At 45.7% G+C, this 21,999-nt stretch overlaps 1 protein-coding gene across 5 annotated transcripts in view; it reads right to left on the bottom strand.

Moving 5' to 3' along the window:
- The window catches only part of mcm9 (minichromosome maintenance 9 homologous recombination repair factor), a 76,673-nt gene that overhangs the window by 2,976 nt on the left and 51,698 nt on the right, over window positions 1-21,999 (bottom strand). For all 5 annotated transcript variants that reach the window (XM_072499382.1, XM_072499383.1, XM_072499384.1 and 2 more), the window contains 5 exons: window positions 10,622-10,796; window positions 6,431-6,633; window positions 5,766-5,969; window positions 2,460-2,542; window positions 1,826-1,971 (listed from right to left, as the gene is read on the bottom strand). In XM_072499382.1, the coding sequence (XP_072355483.1) occupies window positions 1,826-1,971; window positions 2,460-2,542; window positions 5,766-5,969; window positions 6,431-6,633; window positions 10,622-10,796 (811 nt within the window). The remainder of the gene's footprint in view (window positions 1-1,825; window positions 1,972-2,459; window positions 2,543-5,765; window positions 5,970-6,430; window positions 6,634-10,621; window positions 10,797-21,999) is intronic.

Raw genomic sequence — 21,999 nt, 5'->3', positions numbered from 1 at the left:
TAACTGCACTATTGCAATGGAATACAACACATGAATCCTCAGGTGTAAATGCTGCAGGCCTCATCAAAGTGTCAGAATTAGGTTACTCAGGGCATTCTGTGGTGAGCAGAAGCTGGTGCATTGCTAGACTCGGTTTCATGTTTTTGACTTTAAAAATTCTGAGCAGAATTTTCCCATATTTTTAACAAAGTGCCGGTCCTGGCAACAAACTGGGTGGGGGAGGATCCTGCCGATGTCAATGGGAAAACTCACCGTATATTCAGCCTTGTTAACAACAATTATTTTCCCCACATGATTCACGGCTTGCCGCTGATTCGCTGACCCTGGGAAAATTTAATCTCTCAAGTAAGTGGGACATTCCTTTTAAATGCCTCCCCAGCATTTGTTTCATGTCCAAGTTGGGGGGTGATGGCTGCCAGGAAGTCAGCACCACATTTCACGATGGGAGCTATCACCAAACCTCTGGATTGTGTCGAGCAGATGCGTGACATCCTCTACCCACGATTGGCCAGACATCCAGCAAGCAACTTCACAAACTGCGCTTGGGAGGCTGTGGCCGCAATAGTGAGTGCCCTGGTTTCCCTCCCCCACCCCAGTAGATAATCTGCTCCTCACATCCATGATCCCAGTCACCTCTTACGCATGCCAGGCCTCATCACCATCTGACCTGGCAGGACTCCCATCTAGACTCTCCCCAACAGTCTCATTGCAGGACAAACTCGAGCACAACTGGCGTGAGCGAACACAGCCTGCGGGAATCATGTCCGAGCTGAAAACCCCAACATCCTTTAAGGGCAGAGCCCTTGAGCTGGCCGGCAAGGAGCAGGACTGCACATGTGCAGAGGGAAAGGCGGAAGCAGCAAACAAAAGTGAGAACCCTCAATACATGTCGCAACTAGCTTTCCCTTGTGTCAGGCAACACACACTTGACGCGTATGAAGACTGCGATTTTCATTCAACTTCATCCTTAGAGGGCACCTTTGTTCCCCGACTTCTCATGGGCTGTTATTTAAAGCAGCCTTCTAACTTGAACAGTCAGCCACCCATACACTCATCCCCGACAGCCTGGCCTTCATAACCAGTGGTCTTGAACTTGCAGACATCTCATGCCCCCAGCTTTCAAAGTGCAGCCTGAGTGTGGGGGTTGATTCTGACTGCACCCGTCCCCCCCTGTGTGAGGGTCTTCAGCACTCATGAGACTGGGAACCACCGCTTCTCAGAGTTCCCCCCCTCAGCCTATGCAGCATGGCATCTCATGGGACCCCACAGTCAATCACAGTGCTGACCCTATGGATTCACCTACTCCCATCCACTTTCCAGTTGCAACTCTAGGACAATCCCTTAGTTAATAAGATGCTGTTCTCGATCTTCCTTGGCGATATTCTCGTTAGGACACCAGTGAGGGACCTGGGAAATCTGAAAACGCAATTGCGTTTCTCAATACTTGTTGCATTTTGCACTCTCGTTTCCTTTTCGCTGATGGCTAACATGGGCTGAAAATTGCCCCCCTCAATGCCTAACTCTATGAAGGGACCAAAGTGTAAAAAAAAAGTAAAGCAAATTCAAGATCTGGATACTTATTTCTCTGGTTCCAAAGCAAGTTCAATTTTGGAAATATTTGTTTTGTTATCGACTAGGTCACTGATAAAGCCGTTGATCCCAATAGATTAATAGTTAATTTTTCCACTGACAAAGTTTATTAAAAGGGATACTGGTTAGCTTTTCTTATTTTTAATAGATAACTAAATATCAAATCTACTAAACAAATAAATGTAACTCTTTGTAATGCTTCTCAGCCTCCTGTGGGCCGAGGCCGACATTTCACCTGTCAAGTCTCTGCAGCTCTTGATGAAGAATATCATTTAGGCCCAATCTTTCCAGCAGCAGCTCACATTGCATTTTGTATTGCTCTTTCGGGTTTTCTGGAAAGGAAGTGTGCAATGCATTCACACCACCAAGTAGAGCACCTCCCTGGAAATGAGAAGTATCAGAACGTTTAACAAAATGAACTTATATTAGGTACATAGGTATTAGAAGTAGGCAATTCAACCTTTCGAGTCTGCTGCCCCATTTAATCAGATTATGGCTGATCTAAACTGGCTGATATAAACTGTACAAGGACAGCAAACACTTCAAATCTGTCCTGTCTCATTATGGTGCAAACAAACTGCACCGTTTAACTCAATCTCCCCCACTAGCTTGCAGTATACCAAAACAAATTAGTTTGGTCTGAACCCAGCATTCCATATATCTTATTCAAATTTAAATCAATTATAAATTACAAAGAGTAGATCCAAAAGGAAATCATTTTCTATTGATTTTATTTCACTGGAATTAATCTGGTTTGCAAATTCCAATTGTGACCAATTTCGACACTGGATCCTGAACACGAGGTGACCGTTTTTTTTATGCCCCTTTCTACACAGAAAGATGTTTTTAATTCTTTGTAACAAGCCTACCTGCATGGATGACTCCATTACAGAGATCACCGTGATGGCATCTTCAACAGTTACTGTATCTCTGAACATCAGCTTTGAGTGAGCTGAAAAATAGTTTTTTTTTCAATAAAGCAAAGTAAAAAACAGACCATAACATATGTGCAACCTAATTGAGCTTGCATCACTTAAATATACCAGCAAACAATTCGCATTTGTAAATGCAGTGGAGGGAGGTTTCCTCCACCTACTACCTGTAATTAATTCAGAAACCTGTTTGTAAAGAACACGTTTACATTTTAATCGCATCTGAAGCACAGAGGACTCGTCCCTCATTATTGTTTGAATTAAAAATAAAAAAAGCTCAAAAGGCTTTCATTATCTTTTGATGGAACCTGGCAGTTTCCAGCCTGTTTTGCTATATTGAAATGTAAATTATTAACAGCTTGACCTATTTAAATAGAGCCTTTCACAACAATGAGGACCCACGCAAATTATCCTCAACACTCCTTTAAGAATTCAGCAAATGTACAAATAATGTGCATATTTGAGGGAGTTTCTCTCAGTTATGTGCCATCTCAGATTTGTTTATATTTACGTTTCTCCATTTTGTAGAGAAATATTTTCTCAGTAAGTTCTTACCAATTATAGGTCTCACTTTGGACTTAACCCAAGAGTGAAATTACTGCTGCCTTGTCAGCAAAGTACTCGGGTAACAATGTAATCTAAATATGAGACCGCTGGCTGGAATTTAGCAGCAATGTACGGAGCAGGTGAGGGTATTTTTATATAATCTTATTTCCTTCAGTGTTGCTTTCTGTACAGGCCTCATGGAAGCACTGGCAGCTTCAGTGGCCAGCGATTCATGCATTACATCGATAACGGTGAGGTAAATCATCAGATCAGTGAAACAGGCCATGCCTGACTTAAGGCAACATCCAGGCTTGGGCTGGCAAGTGGCAAGTAACATTCGAAGCACACAAGGACCTCCAATGACCAACTCCAACATGAGAGAACTCAACGACTTCCCTTCATCACAAGGTCAGCCACTTGCCACAGAATACCAGTTTTTGTTGTGATGCATCAGGCTAACACATGGGCCGTCAGGTCAGTTCAAAGACCACGGGCGGGAGTCTCAGCCCACGCCGGGTTGGAGAATCGCCGTGCCGGGTGCGAAGCCGGTCCACCAATTCTCCGCTCACCGGGATGGGCCGAGTGGCCGCCCAAAAAAACCCGAGTCCCGCCGGCGCTGTTCACATCTGGTCTTACCCAGCAGGACCTCGGCATCCATCCTGCGGGGAGGTGGCCTGGTTGGGGGGGGGGGGGGGTTCTGACCCCAGGGGGCCTCTGCCGTGGCTTGGCCCGTCATCAGGGCCTACTGATCGGCGGGCCGGCCTCTCGTGTTGGGGGCCGAGTTTGCTCCGCGATGGCCCCTGTAGTCCTACACCATGTTGCGTCGGGGCCGGGTCGGAGAAGGGAGCTACCGTGCATGTGTGCCGGTCGCAGCGCGCATGCGCAGACCCGCAGCGCCCATTTGACGCCGGTATCGGTAGCTGGAGTGGCATGGGTCGCTCCAGTGCCGTGCTGGCCTCCTGTAGAGCTCAGGATCGCTGCACCTAGGGGCCTGTGTACGCCATCGACTTAGCCTCAGGATCAGAGAATCCCGCCCCACGTCTAACAGTGCCGTCTTCACCTAACATTATTCTGAAGTCCTGGAATGGGGCATGGACCATGACCTTTTATCTCCGTGATAAAAGTGCTACCATTAAATGATAACATCATGATCAGGATTTGTACTGGCAAAATAGCCAAACAAATTGTCCAGCTGAGGATTTGTGTGAGCTTCATATAGAGCAATAGAGTTTTACAGCACAGAAAGAGGCCCCTTGGCCCATCGTGTCTGATTGCTATCAAACATCTATTCTACTTCGGTGTTCCAGCATTTGGTCCGTAGCCTTTAAATGTTCCGTTGTGGAACAACTCATTCACTACCTCATCCACTGTGACCACGTCAGAAGCAAACATCATTCCTTTGGCGTATCTCCAAGAATACAGAACCAAAGGACCTTGTTGCTTTGTGAACAATTAGTCCACTTCTTTGTCATCAAAATTTCTCCTTTTGCAGCATTTATTGACCTGTAACCCCTGTGAATGTTGTGCTCCACAGGCAAATGCGGTACAGGCCAAACTCTCTCAGCCGTCATTATATATCTCAGCAGTCAGCGTAAGATGGGAAGCAATTAGAACCCAACAGAGCCTTGCTCTTGACAGCTAAATGGGGAGATGGCCACCATGTCACAGCAGAACCTGGCAGAATGAGCAGTTGTATGAGGAAGTTTTAATGGTCTGTTAAACAGTTGTTATCTTTTCAAACTATAGTGTCCAAAGAAGATATTATTAGAAACAATATTCAAGGAGCTAAAGCCTCAATTCAATAATTACATCTTTACTACAAACCAATGGTAATTTTAACAAACAAATGACCCATTGGCATTTTATAGAATTAAACACTGCCTCAACTTAATGCTGGGAAGAGAAAGGTTGCTGTATGAAATTTGTTTTAGCTACAATCTTGTCAATCTACATTATATGGGTAGCACAGTGGTAGCACAGTTTCTTCACAGCTCCAGCGTCCCAGGTTCAATTCGCGACTTGGGTCACTGTCTGTGTGGAGTCAGCACGTTCTCCCCGCGTCTGCGTGGGTTTCCTCCGGGTGCTCCAGTTTCCTCCCACAGTCCAAAGATGTGCAGGTTAGGTGGATTGGCCATGCTAAATTGCCCTTAGTGTCCAAAAGGTTAGGTGGGGTTACTGGGATAGGGTGGAGGTATGGGCTTGAGTAGGGTGCTCTTTCCAAGGGCCGGTGCCGACCTGATGGGCTGAATGGCCTCCTTCTGCACTGTAAATTCTATGATGATTCTATGATATATCCAGGGTTTCATGGTGAAGCTATGCACTCAGCGGTTTTCAAGAATACTGTAAAAAGTAATGTATTTGAGCTAAAGCGATGGCTTTTAAAGCAGACCAAGGCAGGCCAGCAGCACGGTTCAATTCCCGTACCAGCCTCCCCGAACAGGCGCTGGAATGTGGCGACTAGGGGCTTTTCACAGTAACTTCATTGAAGCCTACTCGTGACAATAAACATATTTCATTTCATTTCATTTTTCAGTGATTACAAACATCTTTTCATGCAAAGGAGCGACTGCACCTCACAAGCATTTCAAAGTGTGATTGATTACTGTCATGAGCTGTATTTATATTAATATGTATGTCAAAACTATTCTGAAAAGTTGTGTGTATATCCACAAAAACTGAAAATCCAAAGAATCTTACCTTCAGCTAAACGGACCAAGCTCTCGAGCATGCGTATGGTGGTTCTTGCTGCATTTCTGAACCCACTTTGACGTTGTACTTGGTAATACTTCACAAGGATTTTATCTGCTTCGTCAGAAATTTTAGGTTGCAAAGTTTTGATGAGACAGAAGTAGATTTTCATTTTCTCCATGGTCCACAATTTTTCAGAGATTGGTGGGCAGGCTAAATAATTTTAAGAAAATACAATATAAGACCATAAGACATAGGAGCAGAATTAGGCCACTTGGCCCATCAAGTCTGCTCCACTATTCAATCATGGCTGATATTTTCTCATCCCCATTCTCCTGCCCTCTCCCCATAACCCCTGATCCCCTTATTAATCAAGAACTTATCTATCTCTGTCTTAAAGACACTCAGTGAATTGGCCTCCACTGCGGCAAAGAGTTCCACAGATTCACCACCCTCTGGCTGAAGAAATTCCTCCTCATCACTGTTTTAAAGGATCGTCCATACCCTGATGCCACTTTACCCTATATCAATAGATATATTGCTCTTTAACTAATATAAAACTATTTTATGCAACCTGCAAATATTTATTAAAACTATTAAAATGTAATTGAAAGCATATTAAATAAATCATAAAAAAGGAAGAATAATTGATTTGTTTGATCTTAAATGCAGACCTTTGTTTTCCAGAATGAAAGACGCTATGACTTTGTCCCATTCTTCATTTTTGGTATCCAGGAGTACCAATACTAGATCAAATCTGCTCAGGAGTGGGCTAGCAAGTGCCGTATTTACAGTAATAGATTCATCAGTATCATACTGGCCTTTTGGATTTGTAGCTGCTAGTACAGTGGTTCTTGTGTTCAGCTTGCACACTAGCCTAAATGTGTAGAAAATATGGACAGCATCAATCTACTATGTCAGAATATTGAACACGGGAAAAATTCTGTTTACACTTAATCGTTACTCACATCCCGAGTTCTTATATTGAAACCAGTTACAATTGTAGCCACACTTCTTTCATTTATATCGTGCCTGCTGGTTTTCACAATCTGACATGAGTTGCATGTTGTCGTCAGACTTTAAAAATGGTTGGTGAGACCCAAACCCAGGATTCCGGCCTCCATTCGGGGCACTGACAATTTTCCTCAACGTGGGATGAGGCCGGTCAGGAGCTTGCTCAGGGCTGGACTGATATTGTCGAACCGTGGCAGAAATGGACATTTCTGAACTTACGCAATTTTGATGGAGGGGGGCAGGTTTTGGTTGGCCACATAAACCACACCAGGATGAATGTGTTGTGGACCATAGCTGAACCAGGGTTTGGAGAGAAAAGTGCAATAAGTGTTCCTATCTCACATCATTATGAAATGCTGCATTGTATGTTATGCCTGTTTTTACTACAATGAGTGATGATCAGGTTTTGATTTAAAAATGTATGTGGTGATTAAATAATACGACTACCAGGTTGTCACTTCTGACAACTGACAAGGGAAAAAAACAACAGAGTGGGAAAATCATCAGACACATTAGAATATATTATTCACTGGATAAAGTGCTGTTGACTTTGACAGGTGGCTGAGTTCATGGCTGTGTTCAAAGGCTCTAATGGATTCTGATCAAGTGGGTTTGTTAACACAGTTGTTCAGTAGAATGTCATTATGAATGCTTGGCTGATTTTCAACCACGAACAGATTCAGTTCTGTGGGGTTTACTTACAGAGCTATCAAGGGGAATGTGAGCTTGGTCATCTTGACAAATTTACGAGCTTCTAAGAGGAAAATGGTCTTTGAAATGGCTATTCAAATAATGCTTCTTTATTTTGACAGGTTTATAAGCTTATGACAGGGCTCATGAGATCTGTTTTAGTAGATACTGGGTGAATGAGTTGAAAGAGCTGTAGGTATCAGGAAGCATGGAGGGGTTGAGGCAAGCATAAAGGAGACATGGGATTACTGGCGATATAGGGTAAAGTGGGATCAGGGTATGGAGGTAAGGGGGCAAGAGGCATAGGGTGTGCGCGGATATATGATGACAGGACGGTTAGAGGCGAGGGAGGATAGGAGGCATAGGGTGTGAAGGGGTAGGAGCTGTGGGTTAGAAGGGTGAGGTTTATAGGGACTTCACACTGGTCTCCAGAACTAGGCTGATATCTCAGGAAGTGGAGGAAGGCCTTCCTTAAAATTGTATTTGATCACGATTGGCATTGGCCCGCCTCTGTCTCGGGGTCGACTCCAGGCTGTTCCTGCCTCCCCTTCCCCGATGAAAATAGCACCGTCAGGAACGGCTGGGTAGGAGGCGGGATCGCGACATCAGGAAATCTCCCTACTCCTGGCACAAAGATGGAAATCCAACCCAATGACTCAGTATACACTGCAGGGCAGGATCAAGAAGGAAGAAATGTATTATGCAAGATATATCAGATTACTATAACATAGGAAAGTTACTTATTCATAATATTCTAAAATTACAGCAAGTTGCAGTGAACTACCCAAAGGTCCTTCACAAATTAACGGTCAAACCTGGATGGCTGAATCAGGAAAAGTCTCCAAAGATGTAATGAAAGAAGTGGGTTTCAGAAGATATTTTTGAACGTGAAGAGGAATATAGTAAAAGGAAAGGTTTAAGAAGAGATCTGTAGATTGTCATGATCAAATACAGTGCTAGTGATGGTGGAAAGGGGGAACGGCAAAACCATGGTAGCTCAGAATCCAAAAAGCAAGTATCTAAGCAGGGAGGTAGAGCTGGAACAGACTGCAATAGTAGCTTTGAATGAAGTTATAGAAGGATTTGTAAATGAAGAACTGGAAACCACAAAGATTTGGGGGAACTGGAGTGATGAGTATGGAAGACCCACATTTGGGGATGTAAATGCTGGATACATTGAAGCTTGGGAAACCCACATATATAATGTTGGAAAATCTATGCCTGGATGTGACGAGGGCATCGATTTTTGTATAGTTAGGGTGAAGGTAAAGAGGGGACAGAGATGATGTAGGGTTTAAAGTGCAGCACGGGTTTAAGTTGGGTGCTGAAGTTGTGCAAAATCATATTCAACCAGAGAGCAGACAGCAAGGGCATGAAGTGCAGCATTCCTGGTAGGACCCTAGGGAGTGGGACAATGGGTTTAGTCTTGCCAGCGTCACGTTACACAAGGGGCCAATTCATCCGCCCTTAAAAGATGGGCAAGAAGTTGGACATGGAAGTTTGGGGAAGAGTTTAATCTCCACTGCAATTAATCGTCTGCCCAATCAAACTATAGATGCAGTGCTTCCAAGATTCCCAGTCTTAAAAGGTATTTTGCATGACCAGAGGGAAGGAAATGGAGCCGAGTTAGACAGGTAGACGGGAAAGGGCTCTTTTTCCATTTGTTTACAGGATGTAGGTGATACAGGCAAGGCTGCATTTATTGTGCACGTCCAGTTGCTCTGAGAGTATTTAGAGTCGACTATATATTGTGGAATCAGATTTTTATGATGAGCTGGCAGCTCACCCACAAAGCACCAACCAGATTAATTGAATTCAATTTCAATTTGCCATGATGAGATTTAAATCCTCAACCTCGGAGTTGTTAGTTGAGTATTATAACCACGGAACATCACTTCCAGATGCACAATAGCTGTAGCTCAGAAATACACTTTTAGAGCCTTGCAAATAAAGTTTGTTGAGCAGTCACGGTGCCAGTTGAGGAGCTGCAGTAATATTCAGCACAGTGGTTAGCACTGTTGCTTCACAGCACCAGGAACCCGAGTTAGATTCCCAGCTTGGGTCACTGTCTGTGCGCAATTTGCACGTTCTCCCTGTGTCTGCGTGGGTTTCATCCGGGTGCTCCAGTTTCATAAGAACATAAGAACTAGGAGCAGGAGTAGGCCATCTGGCCCCTCGAGCCTGCTCCACCATTCAATGAGATCATGGCTGATCTTTTGTGGACTCAGCTCCACTTTCTGGCCCGAACTCCATAACCCTTAATCCCTTTATTCTTCAAAAAACTATCTATCTTTATCTTAAAAACATTTAATGAAGGAGCCTCTACTGCTTCACTGGGCAAGGAATTCCATAGATTCACAACCCTTTGGGTGAAGAAGTTCCTCCTAAACTCAGTCCTAAATCTACTTCCCCTTATTTTGAGGCTATGCCCCCTAGTTCTGCTTTCACCCGCCAGTGGAAACAACCTGCCCGCATCTATCCTATGTATTCCCTTTATTATCTTATATGTTTCTATAAGATCCCCCCTCATCCTTCTAAATTCCAACGAGTACAGTCCCAGTCTACTCAACCTCTCCTCGTAATCCAACCCCTTCAGCTCTGGGATTAACCAAGTGAATCTCCTCTGCACACCCTCCCACAAGTCCCGAAAGACATCCTGTTAGGTGATTTGGACATTCTGAATTCTCCCTCAGTGTACCCAAACAGGCGCTATAGTGCGGCGACTAGGGGATTTTCACAGTCACTTAATTGCAGTGTTAATGTAAGCCTACTTGTAACACTAATAAAGATTATATTAAAACAAAGTTGCACAGTAAATGGATCACATGGCACAATTGCCAGTACAACATCTGGGAAAAAAAATAAGGTAACTTTCTAACAACATTCTGTACAACATTCCACCTTTTATCCAAGATCATTGAAGTTATTTGGATCAAACATTGATCACACAATGGTCTTTCGAATATTCTTATTTCTATTCCAAATATTTGGCTTGTTCTCTGAATGGTTTGTAGCTAAAATTGAATTGATCACTTTATCTGCTGTCAGATAGGTTGATTGCACAGATATTCGAAGATTTTGGAAAGAGGTCTGAAAGCAAATGGCACAGTACTTTGATCGTTACAGCTAGCAACCTCAAGAGATAGGAATGAATACCTTACCCTGCCTTTGCCACACTTATAGTCTGTTGCTCCATTGCCTCATGGATGCTACTTTTATCATGTTCTTTAATACTGTTAAACTCGTCAATACAGCACAGCCCTCCATCCGCTAGAACCAGTGCTCCTGCCTCCAAGTTCCATTCACCAGAGTCCTTTACCGCAGTCACAGTCAAACCTACAGGAAACAGAGGAAGGAAAACAATATATACATACTGATGTCAAGTGGTGATTCTCACAGGGAGTGAAAGCCAACTATTGTACATTTCCCATCACCATTCTAAAAATTCATTCCTTCTCCAGGTGTGGACAGCACCAGCAAGGCCAGCACTTATTACCCATATCTTGTTACTCTTTTGAAGGTGGAATGAGTTGTCTTCTCAAATGACTGCAGACTATGCAACAAACATACTGTCATGATATTCAGGTAAACATCATGGTGCAAACATACATACTGATGGACAGATCAACGGACCAATCAATACCCACACATCACAGCCAATCACAGGCAAGAGCATACACACTATAAAACGGGGAGCATGACACTTCCCGTTCATTCCAGCAGGAGACAGCTCAGGGCACAGAGCTCACAGCGTGCCACTCAGACATTCACCATGTGTTGAGTGCTTCTCCAAGATAGTGTTAGGGATAGGTCCACAGATTCAAGCGTAATGAACGAACCACAGTAACCAGTTTACCATTGTAAATATTGTTAATAATAAAACTGAGTTGTACCATCCGCAACCGTGTTGGTTCGTCTATGTAGCAGAGCACCCAACATGACACATACCCCACCATGTTGTTAGTTTGCTTGAGACTTTTGATCCAGTAGACATCAAGAACAATATGTGTCAATCTTGATGACATGTACTTCAAAGCTGTTGCTATTAAACTTCTTAACTGTTAAATTTAAATGGTGATTATACCACCAACTAATTACCATTATTTCAATTACAAAGTCGCTACTTGCAGTGTATTAAATGTGCTGGAAATGTTGGGCAGAAACAGATGCTCATTAAGGGAGTGAAAGCCAACTATTGTACATTTCCCATCACCATTCTAAAAATTCATTCTAGTTTCGAGGCCTAGTTTCTAGGCCTAGTTTCGGGAGCCATTCGGAGGAGGTGGAGCAGTCTCTGTGTGAGTATAAAAACCTACTTTAACCCGGGGATTGCGGCCTAGTTTCGGGAGCTGTTCGGAGGAGGAGGAGGAGCAGTCTCTGTGTGAGTATAAAAACCTACTTTAACCCGGGGATCGCGGCCTCGTTTCGGGAGCCGTTTGGAGGAGGAGGAGCAGTCTCTGTGTGTATAAAATCCTAACGGTAACTTCCTGTTTTCCACTTTTTTTTTCAAAAGTGACATCAGAGGGAAGCTGTGATCTGATTGGTTGATAGCAAATCTGTCCCAATTTAAAAAAAAACACAGCTAAACTCGTAAACTTAAATTAAACTAATTAATTAATTAGAGATGTCTGGTCAGGTGATGTGCTTGAGCTGCTTGATGTGGGAGCTGGCAGATCCCATTGCGAGCTGCAGCAACCACATCTGCAGTAAGTGTTGGCTGCTCGAAGAGCTCCGGCTCAGAGTTGCTGAGCTGGAGACTGAGCTTCAAACACTGAGGCACATCTGGGAGGGGGAGACTTACCTGGACACTGTGTTTCAGGAGGCAGTCGCACCTGTCAGAGTAAGTAGTTTAAATCCTGCCAGTGGCCATGGACAGCAGGGTGTGACTGCAAGTCAGGCAGGTAAAGGGAACCAGCAGTCAGGAACTCAGGAGCCTCAGCCCTTGACCCTGTCCAACAGGTACGAGGCACTTGCTCCATGTGGATGGCGAACAGGGCTGCAGGAAGGATGAGTCAGCTAACCAAGGCACCATGGTTCAGCAGGCCATTAAAGGGGAGGGAGTAAATAGGCAAGTTGTAGTTGTAGGGGATTCTATTATCAGGGGGATAGATAGTATCCTTTGTGAGCAGGATAAAGAGTCCCGCATGGTATGTTGCCTGCCCGGTGCTAAGGTGCGGGACATCTCTGACCGGCTTGAAAGGATACTGGAGAGGGAGGGGGAGGATCCAGTTCATAGAATCATAGAAGTTTACAGCATGGAAACAGGCCCTTCGGCCCAACCAGTCCATGCCGCCCAGTTTTTACCATTAAGCTAGTCCCAGTTGCCCGCACTTGGCCCATAACCCTCTATACCCATCTTACCCATGTAACCATCTAAATGCTTTTTGAAAGACACAATTGTACCCGCTTCTACTACTACCTCTGGCAGCCCATTCCAGACACTCACTACCCTCTGAGTGAAGAAATTGCCCCTCTGGGCCCTTCTGAATCTCTCCCCTCTCACCTTAAACCTATGCCCTCTAGTTTTAGACTCCCCTACCTTTGGGAAAAGATGTTGACTATCTACCTTATCTATGCCCCTCATTATTTTATAGACCTCTATAAGATCACCCCTAAGCCTCCTACGCTCCAGGGAAAAAAGTCCCAGTCTATCCAGCCTCTCCTTATAACTCAAACCATCAAGTCCCGGCAACATCCTAGTAAATCTTTTCTGCACTCTTTCTAGTTTAATAATATCCTTTCTATAATAGGGTGACCAGAACTGCACACAGTATTCCAAGTGTGGCCGTACCAATGTCTTGTACAACTTCAACAAGACGTCCCAACTCCTATATTCAATGTTCTGACCAATGAAACCAAGCATGCCGAATGCCTTCTTCACCACCCTGTCCACCTGCGACTCCACCTTCAAGGAGCTATGAACCTGTACTCCTAGATCTCTTTGTTCTATAACTCTCCCCAACGCCATACCATTAACTGAGTAGGTCCTGGCCTGATTCGATCTGCCAAAATGCATCACCTCACATTTATCTAAATTAAACTCCATCTGCCATTCGTCGGCCCACTGGCCTAATTGATCAAGATCCCGTTGCAATCCTAGATAACCTTCTTCACTATCCACTGTGCCACCAATCTTGGTGTCATCTGCAAACTTACTAACCATGCCTCCTAAATTCTCAGTTGTTGTGGTCCATGTCGGTACCAACAACATAGGCAAGTCTAGGAAAGAGGACTTGTTTAGAGATTATAAAGAGCTAGGATTCAAATTTAAAAACAGGTCCTCAAGGGTCATAATCTCCGGATTACTGCCCGAGCCACGTGCAAATTGGCATAGGGAGGCAAGAATAAGGGAAGTTAACACGTGGCTGAAAGAGTGGTGTGGGAAAGAGGGGTTCCTTTTCATGGGACACTGGCATCAGTTTTGGGACAGGGGGGACCTATACCGTTGGGATGGTCTCCACCTGAATCGAGCTGGGACCAGTGTTCTGGCGAAAAGAGTAAATAGGTGGTCAATAGGACTTTAAACTAGAGATTGGGGGGGAAGGGGAAGTCAGGGAACCAAGAGGTGAAGTAATCAGTGGGAAGCGTAGCTGCTTAGGAATACAAAAAAGCACGAAAAGACAAAACTCAGGAGAGGTTACGATAGTCCCCATCTCACAAAATATGACACAGTGTATGGAAAGGCTCAGTAAACCAAAGTCCACCACACTAAGAAAACAAAAAGGGACGGTCAATACGGCAGGCAGCCGTACAAAAAGGCAGCACGGTAGCCTTGTGGATAGCACAATTGCTTCACAGCTCCAGGGTCCCAGGTTCGATTCCGGCTTGGGTCACTGTCTGTGCGGAGTCTGCACATCCTCCCAGTGTGTGCGTGGGTTTCCTCCGGGTGCTCCGGTTTACTCCCACAGTCCAAAGATGTGCAGGTTAGGTGGATTGGCCATGATAAATTGCCCTTAGTGTCCAAAATTGCCCTTAGTGTTGGGTGGGGTTACTGGGTTATGGGGCTAGGATGGTGGTGTTGACCTTGGGTAGGGTGCTCTTTCCAAGAGCCGGTGCAGACTCGATGGGCCGGATGGCCTCCTTCTGCACTGTAAATTCTATGATAATCTATGAATAGAGAGTTAAAGGTGCTATATTTAAATGCGCGCAGTGTACGGAACAAGGTAGATGAGCTTGTGGCCCAGATTGTGACTGGCAGGTATGATGTGGTAGGCAGCGCAGAGACATGGTTGCAGGGGGTTCAGGACTGGCATTTAAACATCCAGAGATTCACAACCTATCGAAAAGACAGAGAGGTGGGCAGAGGGGGCGGGGTTGCCTTGTTAATTAGGAATGAAATTAAATCAACTAAACAACATAGGGTCAGATGATGTGGAGTCTGTGTGGATAGAGTTGAGGAACCACAAAGGCAAAAAAACCATAATGGGAGTTATGTACAGGCCTCCTAACAATGGTCAGGACCAGGGGCACAAAATGCACCACGAAATAGAAAGGGCATGTCAGAAAGGCAAGGTCACAGTGATCATGGGGGACTTCAATATGCAGGTGGACTGGGTAAATAATGTTGCCAGTGGACCCAAAGAAAGGGAATTCATTGAATGTTTACAGGAGGGCTTTTTGGAACAGCTTGTGATGGAGCCCACGAGGGAACAGGCCATTCTGGACTTAAGTGTTATGTAATGAGCCAGACTTGATAAAAGATCTTAAAGTAAGGGAACACTTAGGAGGCAGTGATCATAATATGGTAGAATTCAGTCTGCAATTTGAAAGAAAGAAGGTAGAATCAGATGTAAAGGTGTTACAGTTAAATAAAGGTAACTACAGGGGCATGAGGGAGGAACTGACGAAAATCGACTGGGAGCAGAGCCTAGTGGGAAAGACAATAGAACAGCAATGGCAGGAGTTTCTGGGAGTAATTGAGGACACAGTACAGAGGTTCATCCCAAAGAAAAGAAAGGTTGTCAGAGGGGGGGATTAGGCAGCCATGGCTGACAAAGGAAGTCAGGGAATGCATCAAAGCAAAAGAGAAAGCCTATAATGTGGCAAAGAGTAGTGGGAAGTCAGAAGATTGGGAAGGCTACAAAAACAAAGAGAGGATAACAAAGTGAGAAATAAGGAAGGAGAGGATCAAATATGAAGGTAGGCTAGCCAGTAACATTAGGAATGATAGTAAAAGTTTCTTTCAATACATTAAAAACGGGAGGCAAAAGTAGACATTGGGCCGCTCCAAAATGACGCTGGTAATCTAGTGATGGGAGACAAGGAAATAGCTGAGGAACTAAATAAGTACTTTGCGTCAGTCTTCACAGTAGAAGACATGAGTAATATCCCAACAATTCAGGAGAGTCGGGGGGCAGAGTTGAATATGGTAGCCATCACAAAGGAGAAAGTGCTAGAGAAACTAAGAGGTCTAAAAATTGATAAATCTCCGGGCCCAGGTGGGCTACATTCTAGAGTTCTAAAGGAGATAGCTGAAGAAACAGTGGAGGCGTTAGTTATGATCTTTCAAAAGACACTGGAGTCAGGGAAAGTCCCAGAGGATTGAAAAATCGCTGTTGTAACCTCCCTGTTCAAGAAGTGAACAAGAAAAAAGGTGGAAAATTATAGGCCAATTAGCCTAACCTCGGTTGTTGGCAAGATTCTAGAATCCATCGTTAAGGATGAGATTTCTAAATTCTTGGAAGTGCAGGGTCGGATTAGGACAAGTCAGCATGGATTTAGTAAGGGGAGGTCGTGCCTGACAAACCTGTTAAGAGTTCTTTGAAGAGATAACAAATAGGTTAGACCAAGGAGAGCCAATGGATGTTATCTATCTTGACTTCTGTGGTAATACCAAGTATTGCAGTACCTGAGAGGTGGATGCCCATTGGCTAGACCTAGGAGTCTACCAAAGGCTAACATACATAGCTCCGCCCTGAGAGGCGGGGTACAAGAACCAATGCATTCCCAGCAGCCACCACTTTCTGTATCGAAGCTGCTGGGTACAGTTCTAGCTGATTAAAGCCTATTAGTTATGACTCACCTTGTCTCGAGAGTAATTGATTGTGCATCAATTTAATCAGCTAGAACTTCTGAAAGGATGGATCTCCACATCAAGCCGGAGTGCCTTCAGCTCAGCCCCTACGCAGACAACTCCGCTGCTATCTTCAAGCTCTGGCTGGCGTGTTTCAAGAGCTTCGTCGACACGGCCGTCGACACCCCCACGGAAAGACAGAAAATGCACCTTCTACGCTCCCGGGTCAGCCCTGCAATCTACCCTCTGATCAAGGAGGAGGAGAATTATGCTGCAGCTATCAAGCTGCTGGAAGGACATTACATCCATCCTCTGAAGCAGGTCTACGCCCATCACCTGCTGGCAACTAGAAGGCAGAGCCCAGAGGAAACACTAGAAGACTTCTATCGGGCTCTACTAGTGCTGGGCCGAAACTGTGGCTGCCCAGCAGTTACAGGGAACGAGCTCACGGAACTTTTAATTCAAGACGCTTTCGAGGCAGGTATGACTTCCCCCAACATCCGCAGAAGGTTCCGTGAAAGGAAATGAATGAAATGAAATGAATGAAAATCGTTTATTGTCACAAGTAGGCTTCAAATGAAGTTACTGTGAAAAGCCCCTAGTCGCCACATTCCGGCGCCTGTTCGGGGAGACTGTTACGGGAATCAAACCGTGCTGCTGGCCTGCCTTGGTAAATGGACACACTGGGCCTCACTGAGGCACGCGCCCTGGCAGGGTCCATGGACGTTGCGTATAAAAACGCACTGGCTTTTGCTCCCGGACGCACGGCGCCCCCCGGGCTACGTGGCACCCCGTCGCGGCAGCCCCCCAGACTTTCCCGCTAACCCCGCGGGCCTGCGCGGCAAGACGGCCCGTTTTCACCACCGGCCAATGCTGCTTCTTCTGCGGCCAGGCGAATGATCCCCGCGCGCGCTGCCTGGCCCGCACCGCCACCTGCAAAGGGTGCGGCAAGAAAGGCCACTATGTCGCGGTCTGCCAGGGCCGCGCCGTGGCAGCGGTCTCCAGCGATTATCGGCAGCCTTTGTTTCAGGTCCCGGCCGTCCAAGGCCCACCGCCGCCCTTCTATCCCCAGGCAACGTGCGACCCACGGCCGTGGCCATTTTGCCCCCCGGCCACCACGCTGGATGGATGGGCGCCGCATTTAGTCCCTCACCGCCGCCATCTTCGGAATCCCCGGACTCCATGTGCGACCTGTGGCTGACGCCATCTTGGATGGGGCCTCAAGCCCCCAGCACAGCCGACTCCACGCTGCCCGACCAGAACTCCCCCTTGCTGCAGCTGGCCTTCGTTACCCTGGACCAGAGTCGGCCCCGGACGCTGGCGAAAGCCACCCCAACGATCGTCATCAACGGCCAAGTGACGTCATGCCTGATCGACTCCGGGAGCACGGAAAGCTTTGTCCACCCCGACACGTTAAGGCGCTGTTCTCTTGTCACCCATCCCGTAAACCAACGGATCTCCCTGGCCTCCGGATCACACGCAGTGGAGATAAAGGGGTTCTGCCTAGCGAACCTCACTGCCCAAGGCAGGGAATTCCGCAATTTCCGCCTGTACCTTCTGCCGCACCTCTGCGCAGCCACCCTTCTTGGGCTGGATTTCCAGTGCCACCTACAAAGCCTGACCTTTAAATTTGGCGGCCCTATACCCCCCCTTACTGTCTGCGGCCTCGCGACCCTTAAGGTCGACCCGCCTTCCCTGTTTGCGAACCTCACCCCGGATTGCAAACCCGTCGCCACCAGGAGCAGACGGTACAGTGCCCAGGACGGGACCTTCATCAGGTCCGAGGTCCAAAGGCTGCTGAAGGAAGGGGTCATCGAAGCAAGCAACAGCTCCTGGAGGGCTCAAGTAGTGGTGGTAAAGACCGGGGAGAAACATAGGATGGTCATCGGCTATAGCCGATGTTTACGCAACTGGACGGGTACCCTCTCCCCCGTATAGCCGACCTGGTAAACAGGATTACGCAGTAGAAGGTTTTCTCCACTAGCTCTGCCCTGAGAGGCGGGGTATAAGAACCAATGCCATCCCAGCAGCCTTCACTTTCTGTATCGAAGCTGCTGGGTACAGGTCTAGCTGATTAAAGCCTATTAGTTATGACCCTCCTTGCTCGAGAGTAATTGATTGTGCATCAACTTCCAAAAGGCCTTTGATAAAGTGTCTCACAGGAGACTGCTGAGTAAAATAAGGGCCCATGGTATTCGAGGCAAGGTACTAACATGGATTGACAATTGGCCATTAGGCAGAAAGCAGAGAGTTGGGATAAAAGGTTCTTTTTCGGAATGGCAACTGGTGACAAGTGGTGTCCCGCAGGGTTCAGTGTTGGGGCCACAGCTGTTCTCTTTATATATTAACGATCTAGATGACGGGACTGGGGGCATTCTGGCCAAGTTTGCCGATGATACAAAGATAGGTGGAGGGGCAGGTAGTATGGAGGAGGTGGGGAGGCTGCAGAAAGATTTAGACAGTTTAGGAGAGCGGTACAAGAAATGGCTGATGAAATTCAATGTGGGCAAGTGCGAGGTCTTGCACTTTGGAAAAAAGAATAGAGGCATGGACTATTTTCTAAATGGTGACAAAATTCATAATGCTGAAGTGCAAAGGGACTTGGGAGTACTAGTCCAGGATTCTCTAAAGGTAAACTTGCAGGTTGAGTCCGTAATTAAGAAAGCAAATGCAATGTTGTCATTTATCTCAAGAGGCTTGGAACATAAAAGCAGGAATGTACTTCTGAAGCTTTATAAAGCACTAGTTAGGCCCCATTTAGAATACTGTGAGCAATTTTGGGCCTTACACCTCAGGAAGGACATACTGGCACTGGAGCGGGTCCAGCGGAGATTCACACGGATGATCCCAGGAATGGTAGGCCTAACATACGATGAACGTCTGAGGATCCTGGGATTATATTCATTGGAGTTTAGGAGGTTGAGGGGAGATCTAATAGAAACTTACAAGATAATGAATGGCTTAGATAGGGTGGATGTAGGGAAGTTGTTTCCATTAGCAGGGGAGACTAGGACCCGGGGACACAGCCTTAGAATAAAAGGGAGTCACTTTAGAACAGAGATGAGGAGAAATTTCTTCAGCCAGAGAGTGGTGGGTCTGTGGAATTCATTGCCACAGAGGGCAGTGGAGGCCGGGATGTTGAGTGTCTTTAAGACAGAAGTTGATAAATTCTTGATTTCTCGAGGAATTAAGGGCTATGGAGTTGAAATCAGCCATGATTGAATGGTGGAGTGGACTCGATGAGCCGAATGGCCTTACTTCCGCTCCTGTGTCTTGTGGTCTTAAGTGGTTTGGACTTTGTTAATGTGTAATAAATAAATTACATGAAAACAACCCAACCAAGCAGTTCAGGTATCCCAACCAGTTTTTCCACAAAGGGCAATTTCTATCTTTGGCCTTTCTCGTCTTTCCTCTACTGCTGCTACTGTGCAAGGCATCATTGAGAGAGAAGAAAGGAATGACAAACCACCAATACAGATTAAATCAGATCATGTATTTTCTGTGCAAAGTACCAATGGCATTGTGAAGTTTCTTTTTTTTTCACTTCACGATTTTAAAAAATCCATCCAATGTGTTTTTAAAAATTCATTTTCTATAGGATGTGGGCTTCGCTGGTTAGGCCAGCATTTGTTACCCATCCCTAGTTGCCCTTCAGAAGATGGTGGTGAGCTGCCTTCTTGAACTGCTGCAGGCCCGGAGGTGTAGGTGTCATGATATACATCAGCATATCATGGTGCAATCACACACACACTGACACACTGATGGACACACAGTCGGACCAACCAGCATACACAACATCGCAGCCAATCACCAGTGAGAGCACACGCATTATAAGGACAGGGGACACCAGAGTTCCGCCCCTTTCTAGCAGCAGCCAGCTCAGAGCACAAATCTCACAGCCTGCCTTTCAGACATTCACCATGGGATGAGTGCCTCACCTGGATAGTGATAGGACAGGGTCCACAGATAAGCTGGTAATGCACGTACCCAAAGTTACAGTATGTTATTACAGTTGAGTTGTTAATAAAATAGAGTTACACCATCTCCAGCCGTGTTGACCTGTTTGTAGACCAGAACATCCAACACAACAGTAGGTACACCTACTGTGCTATTAGGGAGGGAGTTCCAGGATTTTCACCCAGATGGTTGGGCCTATAACACTACCCTGACGAACTCCTGTAGTAATGTCCCGGGACTGAATGACTGACCTCCAGCCACCACAATCATCTTCCTTTGTGCTAGATATAATTCCAACCAGTGGAAAGTTTCCCCCCCTCCCCCCCCCCGATTCCCATTAACTCCAGCTTTGCTAGGGCTCCTTGATGCCATACATGATCAAATGTTGTCTTGATGTCACAGGCAGTCACTCTCACCTCACCTCTGGTATTCAGCTCTCCTGTCTATGTTTGAGGCTGTAATGCGATCAGGAGCTGAGTGACCCTGGTGGAACCCAACCTGAGCGTCAGTGAGCAGGTTATTGCTAAGTGAGTGGCGCTTGATAGCACCGCTGATGACTCCTTCCATCACTTTACTGATGATTGAATGTAGACTGATAGGGCGGTAATTGGCTGATGCACGATCAATTGCACAGAGACGAGAGTTGAATACAACTGAGGCTTTATTCCTCTAAGATGTGTGGCCTCCTACAGCAGCTGGCGAAATGGCTGCTGTATAGGGAGCACACATATTTATACTCCGCCTACTGAGCGGAGCCAGCAGGCAGGGACTATCCCCGTACATGTAGTACAGGGTCTTACCACACATCTCCTAATATATACAACAGTGGTGATTACCACATTGGCCAGGTTGGATTGGTCCTGCTTTTTGTGTGTAGGAAATACCTGAGCAATTTTTCACATTACCGGGTAGATGCCAGTGTTGTAGCTGTACTGGATAGATGGCAAAATGTGTGAGCAACAATGCTTGCTGCAAGAGGTGGGGTAGTATTCAGATTATAAGGGTTTGGATAAATGGACCAAAGCGTTCAGTAATTCAATACCAATTTTAAAGACATATATTTTGACATATTTTTCTACAATACTTTCACAAAACCAACAGCGATATGGGACACAGAAGTAGAAGCGGTTGGTGTATCAGCTGAGGAGACGGGAGATGGAAAATTGGAGCACTACACTGATGCTGCTAGTTGGAGCAAAAAATCACAGCATGACAGTTTACAAAGGCAGTACCTATTGTAAATGTGAACGCATAACAGGTAAAGTTCTCAGGTCGTGCACGTAGGCAAAATATTCTTAATATATAGATAGATATTAGTCATTTTCCTCTCAATTTGTTTTGGTGCTCAGGATAATTAGAGTAGGAATGGGATATCAGGGGTTATCAGTTGATTAATCAAAAGTCAACAAACTCTGCAACTAATTCACTGCATTTTATGGGACACATCATGATATTGTCATAGTCTGCACATGACATCACTTGGTACAATATTAACTTTGGCCACTGACTGAAAATCCTTTAAAATAAGGCTGTAAACTTAAGGTATTGTTTTTAATCATAGAATTTACA

This window comes from Scyliorhinus torazame, chromosome 4, assembly GCF_047496885.1.
Source record: "Scyliorhinus torazame isolate Kashiwa2021f chromosome 4, sScyTor2.1, whole genome shotgun sequence".
In the NCBI taxonomy this organism is placed as follows: Eukaryota; Metazoa; Chordata; class Chondrichthyes; order Carcharhiniformes; family Scyliorhinidae; genus Scyliorhinus; species Scyliorhinus torazame.
The sequence above is the reverse complement of the archived record's forward strand: the minus strand, read 5'-3'. Positions and strand labels throughout refer to the sequence as shown.